Here is a 16,832-nt window from a genome sequence, read left to right as displayed (position 1 = left end):
CTACAGTGACGATATCACCAAACTCGTCTCTCATTGGAAGAAATGTGTTCTTCTCCAGGGCGACTATGATGAAAAATAAATTTGTCGAAATTAAGGATAAAGATGTAGAATATTAATACGTTTAATTTACTTAAAAATCTTTAAGTGATTACACATAAAGATTTTGGAGGCATTATTTTTCATCAGGCCCCCGAACAACCGCTAAAAATTCATTCTTGTTGCTTGAGACCAGCACAAATGGCGATGTTGCGGAACTAATGATTTTCGCGGGTCAACTTGCCATAAAGTATTCCTTTTCGTTCAGCTAATTATTGAGTGAAACTAAAATCACGGTTTATTTGATTTATGATGAAAGCTTTTTAACTAGTAGGCGACTGTGGGTTTTGCACTTGTGTAACAGGTGCATGATAAATAAAACTGTGCTCAACCCTTATCGACATACTTGTTCTCGTGTTCTTTCCTTAGAGTGTCTTACTTCCTCTTTCAATGTGATATCTCTGTGGTTTTGTAACGGTGATCAAAGAAGAATTTGGTGTATGTTGTGTTTCAGCAACACGGGGCTACTCAGTGCTGACGAATACTTCATTAACGTCCGGAATTGGAACCTTCATGATCTCATCTATTCCTTCCAATTTATGGCAATCAGAATTATAGATTATATTTTCGTATACCCATAGCACAACTTTGAGTAGCCCCTTGCATATCGTTCCCATTGTCACCATCTCGGCTTTTTGTAACGTGTTAAATTGCATACATCGCACACGTTGGTACATGAAACTGTTACCTTTCAGAAAATAAGCTGGCAATAAAAATTATAGATGTCACTTTTGTAGCCGGCCGCGGTGGTCTCGCGGTTCTAGGCGCGCAGTCCGGAACCGCGCGACTGCTACGGTCGCAGGTTAGAATCCTGCCTCGGGCATGGATGTGTGTGATGTCCTTAGGTTAGTTATGTTTAAGTAATTCTAAGTTCTAGGGGACTGATGACCACAGCTGTTAAGTCCCATAGTGCTCAGAGCCATTTGAACCATCACTTTTGTATACCCACAGCACAACTTCCCGTGACGGCTGTCGTATCGTTCCCATTGCCACCATCTCGGCTGTTTGTAACGTGTTAAACGGCATATATCGCACATACTGCTACATGAAAGTATTATCTTTCACTGAATAAGCCGTCACGAGATGAGAGGCAGATGCACGGAGAACAGTCCATTGCATGTAAACGCAAAAGCACTCGAGCTTCACCAGTCCAGGACATAATACACAGTAATTAAGCAAACGTTAAAATATTTTTGTATAGAGGCAAATGCATTGCATTTACATTATTTTTTGGGCCTAACTTCTACGCAGTAATTTTTATTCGTGATTCCCGTTCAAAGAAGGTGTTCTCTAACTTGGGATTCAGTCATAAATAAATAAGAGCAATAGTTAGAATCTTTAAACTCGTCTGACTATTTTGATTCAACCTCCATATGACAAACTCCAGCTCTGGGTTGGATCTATTATTCGTTGTGCATCATCCTATCTCTGTTTCTCTGAAATATTTACTCTTTGCCATTCCTGCAGAACCATTAAGAATTTTTCTTTACGTCTTAAATAGTCTAATCACTCTGGACCTTCCGGTTAGTGTTTTGTACATATTCCTTTCCTGGGCAATTGGGCTGAGGATCTAAGCGTTCTCAGTAATCCGTTCCTATTATTAGTGGTTATGTTATCATTATCAGAGACTTGATTTGTTCATAAATGACTTCCTTCACTGGTTAGTCAGCTGCCCATGTTCTCCTTGCTTTACTTCACGATAATAATAATAATGAGGGTATGGCATTGGTGACCGGCAGACCCCTCGCGGGGCGGTTCGGCCGTCGCTCCACAAGTTTTTTAACGCCACTACGGCCACTTGCGAGTGAATGAGGATGAAATGATTATGAAAGATACAGAACACCCAGTCATCTCGAGGCAGAGAAAATCCCCGACCCCGCCGGGAATCGAACCCGGGATCCCGTGCTCTGGAAGCGAGAACGCTACCGCAATACCAGGAGCCGCGGACACTTCACGATTATGGTACAAGTTGCGCTGCAGAGTGATCTACAATATTAATGTTCATTTTACCGCTAAAATTACTCCATCTTGTTTCATCTTTCTTCAATTTCCTCGCCATCTATTGGCTGTGCTCAGTATTCATGAACATTAATAGATGAATGGAATTACAAGGAAATGGACGTCGCGAAACCATTAGTTTTCAATTACATTTTTTTTATAATTCACTGGAAACAGCAACAAGCAAAAAATTCGGACGAGCAACCTTTCGGAACTCCATGCTACGATCTGCGTCGTCCTCGTTCATTGCTGCCTTTAAAACAATAAAGGATGTCGTTTATCGACAAAAGCCACTCACATTGCATGCACTTAGAGAATCCATCGTACATTGATGTGCAAATATCCAACTGAACACGTTGCAGTCAGTAGTTCGTGCCGCAGTTCGGCGGCATCGTTTGTGTGTGGATGTTAATGGTGACCATTTGAACAACTACAGTGATATCACTAAGTTAGACTTTAAGCTAGACTTTCACCAAAAATGAGACAACTCCGTCAATTAGTTTTGCAAGTTCTGGACTTTTAAACAGTGGATACATTTTTTGGACCCCTCTGTATTGTAGCGCTTTACGGGGTGGTCAAAACGTCAGTATAAATTTGAAAACGTAATAAACCACGGAATAAGGTAGATAGAGAGGTAAAAATAGACACACATGCTTAGAATGACATGGGGTTTTATTAGAACAAAAAAAAAAATAAAAAAAAACAAAGTTCACAAAATGCCCGACGGATGACGCTCGACAGCAAAACGTCAGTGACTGCGCATGACAATCGTGTATAAAAGGAGTTGTAATGAGAGAGAGAATCAGATGCACCAGCGGTCGCAGCATGTTGACGTTACCTGAAATGGCGCTTTTAGTGAAGCTGCATTACCAGATGCGTGAAAGATCTCTTCCGCGCTTCGTTTGGTGATGATCGTGTGCTCTGCTCAGCCCCCACTTTTGTCATGCTTAGCCTCCCAGGTCCCCATACCTCAGTCCGTGTGTTTGGGGTTACCTGAAATCGCAAGTGTATCGTGATCGACCGACATCTCTAGGGATGCTGAAAGACAACATCCGACGCCAAAGCCTCACCATAACTCCGGACATGCTTTATAGTGCTGTTCGCAACACTGTTCTTCAACCGCAGGTATTGCTGAGGAATGATGGTGGACATATTGAGCAATTCCTGTAAGAACATCATCTTTGCTTTGTCTTATATGTTATGCTAATGATTGCTATTCTGATCAGATGAAGCTCCATCTGTCAGACATTTTTTGAACTTTTGTATTTTTTTGTTTCTAAAAAACCCCATGTCATTCCAAGCATGTGTGTCAATTTGTACCTCTCTATGTACATTATTTCGTGATTTAATCAGTTTTAAAATTTATACTGACCTTTTGATCACCCGGTATTTCGTAAATAGCGCTATTTAAAAATTTTAGAAATAAGCTCGCGTTTCAGATACGACAGTAATGATACTTTCAAAACCATATTAAGTGCATAGCTGTCGAACGATTGACCTACAATAAGTTTTGTGCAGTTCCTCTCAGTTTAAGTACCTAGGGCACTACTCGTTTTCAAACTCCGTGAATCAGCTATATAAAAATGGCACTTTTGCATCTTGTCACTTTTATCTGAAGCCCATGCTCCTCCCACTATACTATTAATTTTACTACACGTCTACTGGATAAAATTCAACTCTTTATTTTACTGTATTTCGAAATCTGTTTATATTGAAAAAAGTATGTATTTGGTGTAAACATGTTACAATCAGTGACATAAAGTGCGATAGTCTTCCCTTTGTGTAAACTATTGTGGATTGAGTCTGCCTACCTTGTTTTTAGCCGTCTGTTCTTTTTAGTTGTATTTTTATTTCGTGTCGAACATCCTTCGTTTTCAAGTGATTTATTTCATCTCGACATCTTACAAAAAAACCTCCCTGTAGCGAGACAGTCTACTACTACGATATTTCTGGCTTACACGGTAGCAGGATCGTTGATACACTTTCATTTAATTTATATTTATTCTTATAGTGACTGTGCGGGGAGGAAGTCATTTATCTTTCACCTCACGTTCCGTTGTATCTTCCTTTCGTGTACACTCAGACTGAACATCTCTTAAATTACTTCAGCACACAGCGTTCTTTATCTTCCTTTACCATGGCTCCAAAGACTAAATGAGTTGTTAAAATGACGGCATATTCCACTTACGACTGTCAAGGTTTTAGTTTGCTGTTGACACTTCGGCGTCACGCCATTATCACGCATGTACGTTAATGATAACGGCACAATGGCGAAATTGTAATGGCAACATAAAACCGTGTCAGATGCAGCGGGAATATAACGTCCTTCCAGTCAAACATTTCTTCCACATTTATGTTACATTCAGACCATAAGTCATTTATTAACCAAAGAAGTAGTTTTCTTTTCCTTGAGCTTTTATTCCTCTTTGAAATTATTCACTATTTCTTCAGCTCTCTCTATTCTATACGATTTACACAGCAACGGTAATCGTGTGGCTCAGTGGCGTAATGCAAGTCTTTCTGTTCGTCGCTACTGTCCTACAGCTGTTACCAACCGGGGAGAGGGGACCTCCAGTGTAAAGTGGGATCCGAACCACGTGAGGCGAATCCCCTCATCAGTGAGAGAAGAATGCCGTGTTAAAACGCAGACTGAAAAACCGGCGGCCCGACCTAGATTTGACCCCGCGACCTTTCAATTTCCAAGCACACGCTTTAGTGCTAGACCATCAGCCCCAAGCAGCAACGGTGAAATGTATTCTATTCTGATTTATGTCGTCTCTTAGTTACATATTGTTTCCTGATGTAGTCTAATTCTGGCGAATTTCCTCAATTTCGTTGTAATTCTTTTTAGAGGTTCGAATATTTCCGCCAGGTATGCATCGATAATAAGAGTTATGTCATCAATGTGTGGGATAAATGTGATGTAATGAACGAGAAGATGAGGCATGGAAGACAATTTAGACAAGATTAGTGGCCAAGGTATTGGCTTGGGAAGGAGACCAATACCAAAAAAATGAAAGTCAGTCTTATTGAGAGTGCACTACCCTCCGAAGGTAAGGATTCAGATGTCATTTCTTGTTAAAAAGGAAAGAAAGCAAAAGCGTTAGCGCACTATCAATGGAGTGCAATGGTCTCGATTAGAGTTCTGATCCACCATATGTTTTTAACATTTCTTGAATAATCTTTATCTTATTTGACTTTCGGACAGTGGTTTAGACCAGTACACCAACTACCTACGACATCTTACATTTGTCCACACTATGATACTGATGACTTCACCAGTCTTACACTCTATTCCAAATGACATTTCGATCCTTTTGTGCTTGATTATCATAAACCTTTTTCCCGCAAGAACTTCACCTTGTAAGTCTTCATGTGGAAACAATACACATTATTAAGAATGTTACGCTAGCATGTGCAACCATCAGAGTCGAGCGCAGCGTGGCCAAAATCAAGTGGACTCGGTACTGGTGTCCAGATTCCAGCCTTCATCGCCGATGAACAGCAGTCAGAGCATTGGTGCACGAACCAAGCGCCTGCTATGGAGTCCCATACGCAGAAACGTTCAGTGAATGGTCGATGAGGCGACACAGTAGCGCCTTGAGTAATCTGGGAGGTTATTTGCTCAACATTTGCACCTGCATTCGCCGGTATACATCTCCACAGCACACTTTCACCCCAGTCATGTATGACCCATGGTGCACCGTAGTTCCATAGGCGCCGGCTTAGGACAGCGTCATTTTACGTGCAAGGTATACTTTAACCACAGCGGCACAAGAACACGATAATTGAGACACTTTAGGAAATGTTAACATCCTTGGGCCGCAAGGCAATGTTCATGACCTTTTCGACGTCAGATAACACAGCTCCGTCCGTGAGAGCTTATTGCATGTTGACGCCCAACATATGCGGTGGTCATATTAGCGTGACTGTACCGTTTATATATGTCCTTTAGGGCAACTGGTGCCATTGCGTATCGCCCTCATGGTTCCACATTTGCTCAAAAATCGTAGGATCTCCTCCAATTCGAGCCGCAACACTGCGGAACGTAAACAACAGGCTTGTGGACGTCTTTCCTTGTTACACAGGACATAACATGATCAAACCTTCAGTATTCAGGTGCGAGTTATGAATGTTTATCTGCTGCATAGTCTTTGGATACATACTAGTTAGATCCGTACCTCAATAGATTTAAGCCGAATCGTCATAGGACCGCTTTGTTTTCACCTGCTTGCCTGTCTATCATTTTGTCAACTTGTCTAGACATCTTTTTCTAAGGGTTGCATAGATGTATCAGGTTGAAATGTATGTCAAATACTAAGGTCTACAGTGCATTGGGGGTGTAAATATGAGGGGCAGTCAGTAATTAATGCAACACGTTTTCTCTGTAAGCACTTTGGTTGTATTCAAAATTTCAGTAAAACATAATATTATCCACTGTTTTGGCCACAAAAACCTGTTTTTCCAATTAATCTGCATTGAATGCGCACGGCGTTGCGTCAATTTACTGTGAGGTCCTGTGCAGCCTTATCGTATCACTCTGCTGGCCGTCGTCGGAGTCAACGTCTTGCTCCATCAATAACCTCCTCATCACCCACGTAGCGCTTCCTTGGGACAAACAGACGGAAGTCGGAAGGGTTGAGATTAGGACTGTAGGATGGACGAGGATGAAAAGCAAATGAAATTTGTGACCTCCACCCGGGTGCGCGGAGTTGTATGAGGCCTTGAGTTGTCTTGGAGCAGGAGACGTTTGTCTGCCATATTTTGCGGTGACGAACATGTTGTGTGCGGCCGGCACGCAGACGGGAAACAGAACACTTTTGTGCGACCTCGTTTCACTGACTACAGACGCCTCGCCCAACGACTCGAGGTCATTTTGTCCACTGTCAGGTCTCTGCAGACATTCTGCAAGTGCCTATCACTATCTGTGATTCCCTGACCGGAAGAGACTCAATGAAAACTCTCTGTTTTGAACGTACCTCCATTACGAACACCATTTTGAAGGCTATGTACAGCACCGCCACCTATCGGAACTTCATGAGATTACAGGGGCTGAAGTGTGTATATTCCACAATGTCCGCCAGCAGCCGGCCGAAGTGGCCGTGCGGTTAAAGGCGCTGCAGTCTGGAACCGCAAGACCGCTACGGTCGCAGGTTCGAATCCTGCCTCGGGCATGGATGTTTGTGATGTCGTTAGGTTAGTTAGGTTTAACTAGTTCTAAGTTCCAGGGGACTAATGACCTCAGCAGTTGAGTCCCATAGTGCTCAGAGCCATTTGAACCATTTTTTTTTTTGACCGACAGCAAATTCCGCATATCTTTCACCGAATATCTCCGAAAAAAAATGTTGCCCGTCGTAACAGAAGCATCTAATTCATTAGAGATCGTAACACCTATTCTCAGTCGGACTACGGATTTTTCGGTCTTCGTTTCAACCTATCTTTTCCTCTCAACGACGTGAGTAGTCGCCAGAGACAAAACGAGGTTCAGATTCCTCGTTAAACTGTTGCTACCCATTCCAAGGTTGGGTAACTGGAGTACGTTAGGGATACGTAAGTCACCGGAGTCTCGCGCAATAGGAAGACTTGCACCAAGTCATTGAGTCTCACGAAACTATTGTTCTTATTATTATGTGTATAGATAGTTAACTATATACGTAACCCTCGGAGCAAGAGTCCTACTCGCACTTGTTCTGTTTTAGCAAATGGCGTTACTGCTAATTTTCACGGTTGTGCTGAAATGTCAATCGTTCACACAACCAAGCGTACAGTACGCTTCATGGCAGTTTGACGTTTGTTAAATGTCGTCTACATGATTTTACAGTTTTACACACACACACACACACACACACACACACACACACACACACACACACACAAGCTGACTCACACTCACCACGTTGAGTGGTGGTAGGTACCCAATATTACTGTTAGTCATTTCCTTTCCTTTTCCACTCGCCTTTGTGGTTCAAATGGTTCAAATGGCTCTGAGCACTACGGGACTTAACTGCAGAGGTCATCAGTCCCCTAGAACTTAGAACTACTTAAACCTAACTAACGTAAGGACATCACACACATCCATGTCCGAGGCAGGATTCGAACCTGCGACCGTAGCGGTCGCTCGGCTCCAGACTGTAGCGCCTAGAACCGCTCGGCCACTCCGGCCGGCTGCCTTTATGGCTTCTTCCGCATAAGCACTAGTTTCTCGTATATTCTCCTTTATGGTTCTTTGGCGAGATGTAAATTGTTGGTAGAAGGATCGCTCTACAGTCTGTCGCAAGTGGTCAACTGGTCTATTTCGTAAAGGTAGTATGTGTTAGTGCGGTGCTCTTTTCGGAGAAATGGAACGAAAACCCTTTGACATAGGTTATTACTTTAAGAGCTATTATTGATTAGGAAGCGGCGCCTAGCGAGGCAACGCAGTAGCGGGCCTTACCTGTGTGGTCGACGGTGCACAGGTGGTCGGGTCGGAGGCGGCCGTCCATGTCCACGGTGGCGACGCTCTTGTCTCGGCCCGGCGTGCCCGAGCTGTACGTGGTCGCCAGCGTCGACGAGCACTCCTCCAGGTACCACGGCTTGTACCTAAGGCAGCCGTCTGTTTCATCAATAACCTCAGACGCGGATGACAATTCATTACCTTACATTTACTGTGGGTGAAACTTGTAATGCTTTCATGTTAAGTCTTTTGGACACCGCTAATATTGTTTAGGGCACTGCATGTATAGTAAGTCAAAACGCTCCTATATTCAAAGACTTTTTATCTAGATGTTATTTTCTTGTGCTATAACTTTATTTCGGCTCCATGGACATTATCAAGCTATGTGCAACGTATGGAGTTGTTAACGCATATATCTATGTCTATTTGTAACTAATAACAATATGTATGGATATTAAATCACGCTACTTACTTCCACAACACACGTTAATGCTGTCACTGTGTAATTCCTTATAAGGGTGCCTATCGTAATTGTAGCGCAGACGAGACAGTGGTTCCTTAAGTATGCAGTGGCTTACCAGTGGAATTTGGTGTGCATCAATATTCACAAAGACCTATTTAAGATTTTCCGAAAGTCTTCTGATAGCTCATTTGACAACCAGGTAAAGTGTGTTATATGTTTAAAAAGTTGACTTATTCATCTCTGGAAGCGTGTGGTAGCAAGAAACTCTTAGCTAATGTCAGTTGGAGCTGCCTTTGCATCTAGATTTGTTTCATCCGTTACCGTGTTCCATAATTTCAATAAAGTAGTCAAATATTAAACAGATCTTAGAGAGATAATTCAAAAGCCAAGCTCGCTTAAATACTGTTTACTAGATGACCGGTTTCAACACACTAAAGGTGCCATAATCGGATCTGATTGCAGCTGAATATGCATAAATCATTTTGATATAACAATATATGAGGCAGACCAGCTGATATAAAATCAGTGTCGCAGAAATAATAATTAAGAAACAACAGCTCTTATGGTCATTCTATGAGAACAGTTTATCTCTACAACATAGTAATCGCCCCACAACACACTACGTGCCCACTGCAAGTTCTTAGAGGATATTGCTTAGCAACAAATTACACTACTAAGGCATTACACCTAAGATACGCAGCAGTGCAATTTATTAGACACTGACAGCGTTAACGATATGTTACGAAAGTAGGCAGTACGACAGACATATATAAAAATTTTATTAGTTAGAAGTACGCATAGAGTTATCCACAAATACTTCATATTCTTGGAGATAGCTCGATAATGGGTGTAGAGCCGAAATTAGCTTATAGCATCAGAAAATAAGATCTTAATAAAAAGGGTCGTTGAATATAGCAAGCATTTTGGCTTACTCTACATATAACGTTCTTAAGAGACATCTACAGGTCCGCAAGCCCAAAAAGATCGAACAGTTGACTAATGTTGGTTTCTAATACTATGCTAAATCATTAGCGGCATTACTTCTCTTACATTACTGAAACGTACAGTAATGACATGCTACAGTTGCCGATAACACCAGCATCAATGAAATACAGGGGCACTACAAATGATTCGTTTCAAAATTTCTGTGTATTCTACAGTCTTACGTGTACAAACATGACTGATAAACGAATAGAACCGTAAAATCACAAAGTCTGCACTGTGCGCTCCAGTTGATGTTACGATTGGAGTACCTTTACAAAATTGCGAGAAACCAGAAAATGAGTCTTTGTGTGTTGGAACATGTGAGATGTTCATCTGTTACAAGAATGTAGCGTGAATTCAGAACCATTATGAGAGAGCTCTCTCAAAATCCCCTCATATCATTTTGCTTTTCTAAACTGTCCTTTGACACTTGCTAAGTGCTTGCAAATACAACCTACTTAACGGAAAGAAGACTGCCCTTGTAATTTGTTGTCTTACATGTTTGATAAATGATAATTTTGTTCCGCACTCCTGACTGATTTCCTAATCCAGCTAATATAAAAATCACATCCGACAACAGATGACAATGAGGTAAATTAACAAATGAAGTACTGGAAGATTTTGGCATGTGTCTCTCTACTTTCCCTTTGATCGAGGCATCCGCTTGCTGCGATTAAATGACGATTGAGATTCCTTTCCACCAGTAACTTCAGTGTGAGCATAAGCAGAGCAGATATAATTGCAATCAACCGGCCTACGGATTAGCTCTTTAAAGTAGAATCTGGATGAGTGGTACTGAACCTGGGTGATATTCACCCTGAGAGGTGTTTCGGTTAAGAAATGTAATTATCTTTCAAATCACTGTTTCATAGATCATAACACTAATTACGTAAACTACCAATAATTACATTACTTCAAATGTTACCATTAACGTGTGACACAATGTGGTGAAGATTACATCCTGGTTTAATAAAACATCCATACAAACTAAATATCATTTTGAAAACAGAAATTTTCAGGGAAAATTCTCTTTCATTTAAAAGTTTAGTTAGGTGCTATTGTTGGGTACAGGAGGTGGGCTACGTTACGTGGGTACTACCTAATTTCTGGCTGCACTCTTGGGTAATCGCCTGAGAAAGGTTGATGTAGTTAAATAATTTGATGCTTCTCTTAAAACAGCAAGGAATAACCAATCCAGATAACAGTGAAATTACAATATTTTTAGCCAGATGTAATGATTTCGCCGAGCCAAATTCCTAAGTCAGTCGTATGCCCCTAAGGAGATGCGGCCCTTTTGTGATGGAGAACCTCACGTAAGGTATACAGAAATGCCTGAGAAAACACCTACTTTCGTGACTTAGCTAAGATGCTTTCGAAAGTTATCTGAATTTCAGAGCAAGATGCAAGCATTTCGTAGGCTAACGCTGAGACAAGAGCTCTCATTGGCCTCCGATACGAGGCGTGGATCTTCTGAGGTTCATGAGAGATGGGGGAGTCGAGTGGTGAATTTTCTCTCTTCCGATAGGTCAGCAAATAAGCACGAACCCTGGTCTCGTGACACGAGTTTTTCGAGGAAATCTTTTTGGTAACAATATTCGGTTACCATGACTCGGTTGTTAACTTTCCCTGGGAACTCGTTAATTCAGGTGCGTATCTAACTACTCGCGCTGATTCAGTCGCGAACTCTGGAATTAACGCCTCTTTATTACTCTGTTCAACATTTTCTTGTAGACCCAACATACCTGTGTTAAATGTGACTGAGACAGATCAATACTTCACATATCTCTTGTTTTTGAATGAAAACGTTGGTCATGTTTAGTGTTTACCATGTTTCTAGATCTTTGTGAAACACGTGTGTAGTACCTGCAAGCCTCCTGCTATAATGTCGGTAGTTAGTTAACACCATTTCATTTGAATAAAGATTAACTAGGGCCATCGACCGTACTTGTATACGAGAGAAATTGGTTCGTGTGACAGTTTCACGAGGCAGATCTTTCAAGTAACTGGAAGCTTCCATTAAGCCTATAGGCCATAGGGTGCATTCCTTTATTTTCGTATTAACCAATCATGGTCCGGCATCTAACAACCCTTGTATTAAGTAATTAGACGAGGAAGCAGCTTACATAGTTTCTCCCCCATCGCAGTCAAGTTTCAATATATAAAGAGCATTGTGGACTGGTATCGACAATTTATGGTCACTGTCTCTGTATACAGAAAAGTGCCTGTCGACTAAGAGTGCCAGATGCCACCATGGAGAGGGCGGAAGAAAGTTTCTTACGCCTACCAAACAAAACACGCTGCGTGTAGGATACGAACTTGGAATACCACAATAAACTTGTGAGGAAGAATTTTCGATAGTGGGTACGTTTCAAATCACACTGTCTGCTGCTCGTGCAGCAATGATAACCGGGAGTTTATAGACAGCGCCTTCGGTTTTTCATCACAATGCAGAAAGGGGATGCTCAGCAACGAAGCAACCTTCCACTTACCTGAAAACGTTAATCGTCACAATGTGATAGTATGGAATTCCTTCATGAATTTGTGGCACATGAACGAGAATCTGTGGAAGTTTGTTTTTTGTGTAAAGTCACAGACGAAACGGTTTGAGCCATTTCTCTGCTTGAGAAGAATAACATGGGTAGTGTCCACATTTACTGCTGATTTCTAGAGTTTCATCTTCCAAAAAGACAGGGCATCGCCTCATTGGAGCATCGATGTTCGTCGATACGACGAATTTCCACGTCGTTGGATTCGGCGTAGCAGTGAAGATGATGTAGCTCTATGCCATTGCCCCCCCCCCCCCCCACCTTTAGGTAGCCTGACCTAACGCCATGAGATCTTTTTCTTTAGGGTTGCATTCAATGCTGATGTGATCGTCATTGACATGGAGTTCTGCATCAGATGTGGAAGACCTTGATTACCGTTTGCAATTGTGCCACATCGGCCATAGAGGTACTTGTAGACCATTTGTACAGTGTAAAATGCAACTTTGATGGGTTTACGGTTCTGTTTGCACATCAATTACATATTTGAATGTTCTAGTTTCGTAACAACACAGCTTTGAAAACAAAAGAATCATTTGTAGTAGCACCGCGAGTTTTTCATTGACAGAGACTACTGCAGGAGAGCAGTGTTACCAGTGTATAGCCTGCCATATATTCTTTTTTACTTTATTTCATTCATTATGTGTAAAAATAAGTGTAAATACATCCAAATACTACAGCAACGCAGTTGTTTCAATGTATCAGTACGTATCTTTGCTTGAGGATCGTCTGTTTTTAACTATCGAAATTCAACATTCTAGTCGAAGTCTGATACGAAGAACACTGATTATTGACTTATGGCATGACAGGTGTGCGTGCGCGTGTACAGACAAGCATAAAACACTTAGCAAGTACACCATATCGTAAACTTCTAATAGAGAGTAATTAATATTGAGTATGCTGTGACCTACGGACTGTGATTGGATGAACCCAGACACGTCCGGCTTGTGCAACGGACGCACACCGCTGGCTCAGTGATGAAACAATACGTGCGCACAGTTATCGTGAAAGTACTAACATATAAATGCAGATTCTGAGATATCAAGTAATAAGTAAATAATTTTGTCAATTGAACAGATTTGTTGCCCGACTTTACACGGGGCTCGTGCGAATTCATAATAAGTCAGCCGAGAATGGTAGCCCGTGCGTTATTCGAATTTGACCGTTGGTTTACATGTTTGGGTCTCGTTTGTATAAAACATAACGGGAGATGTTTAGGTTGGGTCTGTCAGTGAATTTCGAATAACTGGGTGCATTTATGGATACAGTTAAACTTATTATTCAACAACATTGGTACTATATACTTTTCGCAACTATATTTGATACAAGAAAGTTATGCTTTCTCTCCTTGTCTTGCTTTTCGCATGTTTTAGTAAAGATATAGGACGACTATGATGGCCAGTACAGTTTTAATATTTTTGAGTTGCACAGTAAATTTAATGTCATTGTTTTGGTTCAGAGTATCACACGACAATATAATCGCTGCTCACTAGCACACTTAATTACGTTCGGAATAAAATATCGAGATTAGGTGACCACTTAGATCACACGGTCATTTACATTATACTCATTTAGGTTCTACTACATCTGTTGTGTTTGTTCTTTTGGATACCATGGCTGTAGCAGTAATATATACAGCTAGACAGCATTCCTAGCTATCTTTGGTCTTGATACTCGCTCCGTCTACCCTCTTGCATGAATCATGCTGAATGCTGTGAACAATGAGGATGACGGACAGGGGGGGCTGCGGAATTAGTGAGGGGCAATTGGGTAGTTGGGGTTGGTTAGGAAGTGTGCTTGGATAGCCGAGGCTGTGAAGGCAGGAAATCCGGTTTCGAGTACTGGTCTGACACCTATTTTCAATTGTCGCCATTGAATTATTTCAGTGCCCTTATATGCCTGACCCTGTTGCTTCCATTTCATCAAATATAATTATGTCGACCATTCCGACTGTATTACAGGTAACTCTTTTATGGCATTTTCTGGAATAAAAATTATCCCTTTTGCCGGGCTACATCTCAGTTTATTTACATTTCATTCCTAACTGAGGTGTCTTAAATTTTGACTCCGCAGGATAAGGGGGAAGGTGTGCCTCTACTTTGAAAGAGGAAATCAAGGAGAAAAGAAAGCTTAAACTTTTTCTACCGCGTCCGTAGCAGAGTGATCGTTGTGGCTGAGTTCAGGGGGGCAGCTCGGGTATGACTGCTGGTAGTACTCCCTCGGGCATGGGTGTGAGTGTTGTCCTAGTGTTGTCTCTTATCCAATATTAGTGAAGTCCCTTGACCACATTCATTTTCCACAAAGAAAAAAGATTTCATTTTCTTTTAAGATAGAACTATCGCTCCGGAAAGAAGAAAGATTTTAGTTTTAATCAGAATACAGTTCTCTTAAACTGCAGCACTAACGAGTACAACACGTTTATAAACATGGATATTAATAGGAGTAAAAATAATAAGTAAAATAACATGTCAGAGAAAAAGACCGAATGAGCTTACCGATGGGAGCACAAGTTGAGAGCACGAGGACTGTCTGGAAGGTGTGATAACGAGGCCCATTTAAAAAAGTAAATAAGAAAACAATGGTAAAGCACGTGCTTGAAAACTATACGGTAGCGAGATTGACTCCCGGTCAGTCCACGAAATTTTTCAGTCTATCTTTAACTGAGCTTACACTTCTCACTGATATGAAGGTTCTACAGGAAGACACGTGGTTTGGATTGCACGTTAATCTGTATCTCCCTTTTAACCGGCAGTATTCCTGGGATAAGCACACAATTCGCTGAAGTGGCGTCCAAGAGAATGAATTTCACTGGGTCTTAGAGCCATACGAAATTATTACATTACACGAAACAGTCCCCTGTGTTGCGAAAACCAAGTGTCTGCTCCAACTATGAGCGGCATCGTTCTGTTTGTTAAGGAAAAATTTATTTCTGCCCACTTTGGCTTTGGTCTCCAGAAACAGCTAAACAATGTGATCAAAAGTATCCGGACACCCCCAAAAACATACATATTTCATATTAGGTGCAATGTGCTGCCACCTACTGCCAGGTACTCCATATCAGCGACCTCAGTAGTAATTAGACATCATGAGAGAGCAGAATATGGCGCTCTCCGGAACTCACGGTCTTCTAACGTGGGCAGGTGATTGGGTGTCACTTGTGTCATACGTCTGTACGCGAGATTTCCACACTCATAAACATCACTAGGTCCACTGTTCCCGAAACAGAGGTAACGTGAAGGGGCACGTACAGCACAAAAGCGTACTGGCCGACCTGTTGACTGACAGAGACCACCGACAGTTGAAGCGGGTCGTAATGTGTAATAGGCAGATTTCTATTCAGATCATCACACAGGAATTCCAAACTGCATGAGGATCCACTGCAAGTACTGGGACAGTTCGGCGGGAGATAAGAAAACTTGGATTTTATGGTCGAGCGGCTGCTCATAAGCCACACATCATGCAGGTAAAGGCCAAAGGACGCTTCGCTTGGTGTAAGGAGCGTAGACATTGGACGGCTGAACAGTGGAAAAACCTTGTGTGAAGTGACGAATCACGGTACACAATGTGGCGATCCGATGGTAGGGTGTGGGTATTGGTATGGCGAATACCCGGTGAACGTCATCTCCAAGAATTTGGAGTGCCAACAGTAAAATTCGGAGGCGGTGGTGTTATGGTGTGGTCGTGTCTTTCATGGAGGGGGCTTGCACCCCTTGTTATTTCACGTGACACTATCACAGCACAGGCCTGCATTGAAGTTTTAAGCAAGGTGCTTCCCACTGTTCAAGAGCAGTTCGGGGATAGCGATTGCATCTGTCAACACCATCGAGTACCTGTTCATAACGCACGGCCTGTGGCGGAGTGGACACGACAATAACATCTCTGTAATTGACTGTGGATTGGCCTGCACAGAGTCCTGACCTGAGTCCTATATAACATCTTTGCGATGTTTTGGAGCGCCAACTTCGAGCCAGGCCTCACCGATCGACATCGGTACATCTCCTCAGTGCAGAACTGCGTGACGAATGGGCTGCCATTCCCCAAAAACTCTTCAATCACCTGATTGAACGTATTCCTGCGAGAGTGGAAGCTGTCATCAAGGCTAAGGATGGGTCAACACCATACTGAGTTCCTGATTTACCGATGGAGGGCGCCACGCACTTGCAAGTAATTTTCAGCAATATGTCCGGATACGTTTGATCACATGGAGTATCACTGTGTAAAAGATGTATCTCAAGGACCGCAGGAAGAATTTCGAAATTTCACTGATATCGATAGTACAATAACGTTAAATCCTAACTTTAAGTACTATTTGTCT

The 16,832-nt window shown here is 42.0% G+C and overlaps 1 protein-coding gene across 1 annotated transcript in view; it reads right to left on the bottom strand.

The window, feature by feature from the left end:
* Positions 1–16,832, bottom strand: part of LOC124805594 (furin-like protease 2) — a 718,105-nt gene that overhangs the window by 199,896 nt on the left and 501,377 nt on the right. The window contains exon 8 of the mRNA XM_047266161.1: positions 8,528–8,673. Coding sequence (XP_047122117.1) covers positions 8,528–8,673 — 146 coding nt within the window. The remainder of the gene's footprint in view (positions 1–8,527; positions 8,674–16,832) is intronic.

This window comes from Schistocerca piceifrons, chromosome 7, assembly GCF_021461385.2.
Source record: "Schistocerca piceifrons isolate TAMUIC-IGC-003096 chromosome 7, iqSchPice1.1, whole genome shotgun sequence".
Taxonomy (NCBI): Eukaryota; Metazoa; Arthropoda; class Insecta; order Orthoptera; family Acrididae; genus Schistocerca; species Schistocerca piceifrons.
This window is presented reverse-complemented; position numbering and strand designations above follow the sequence as displayed.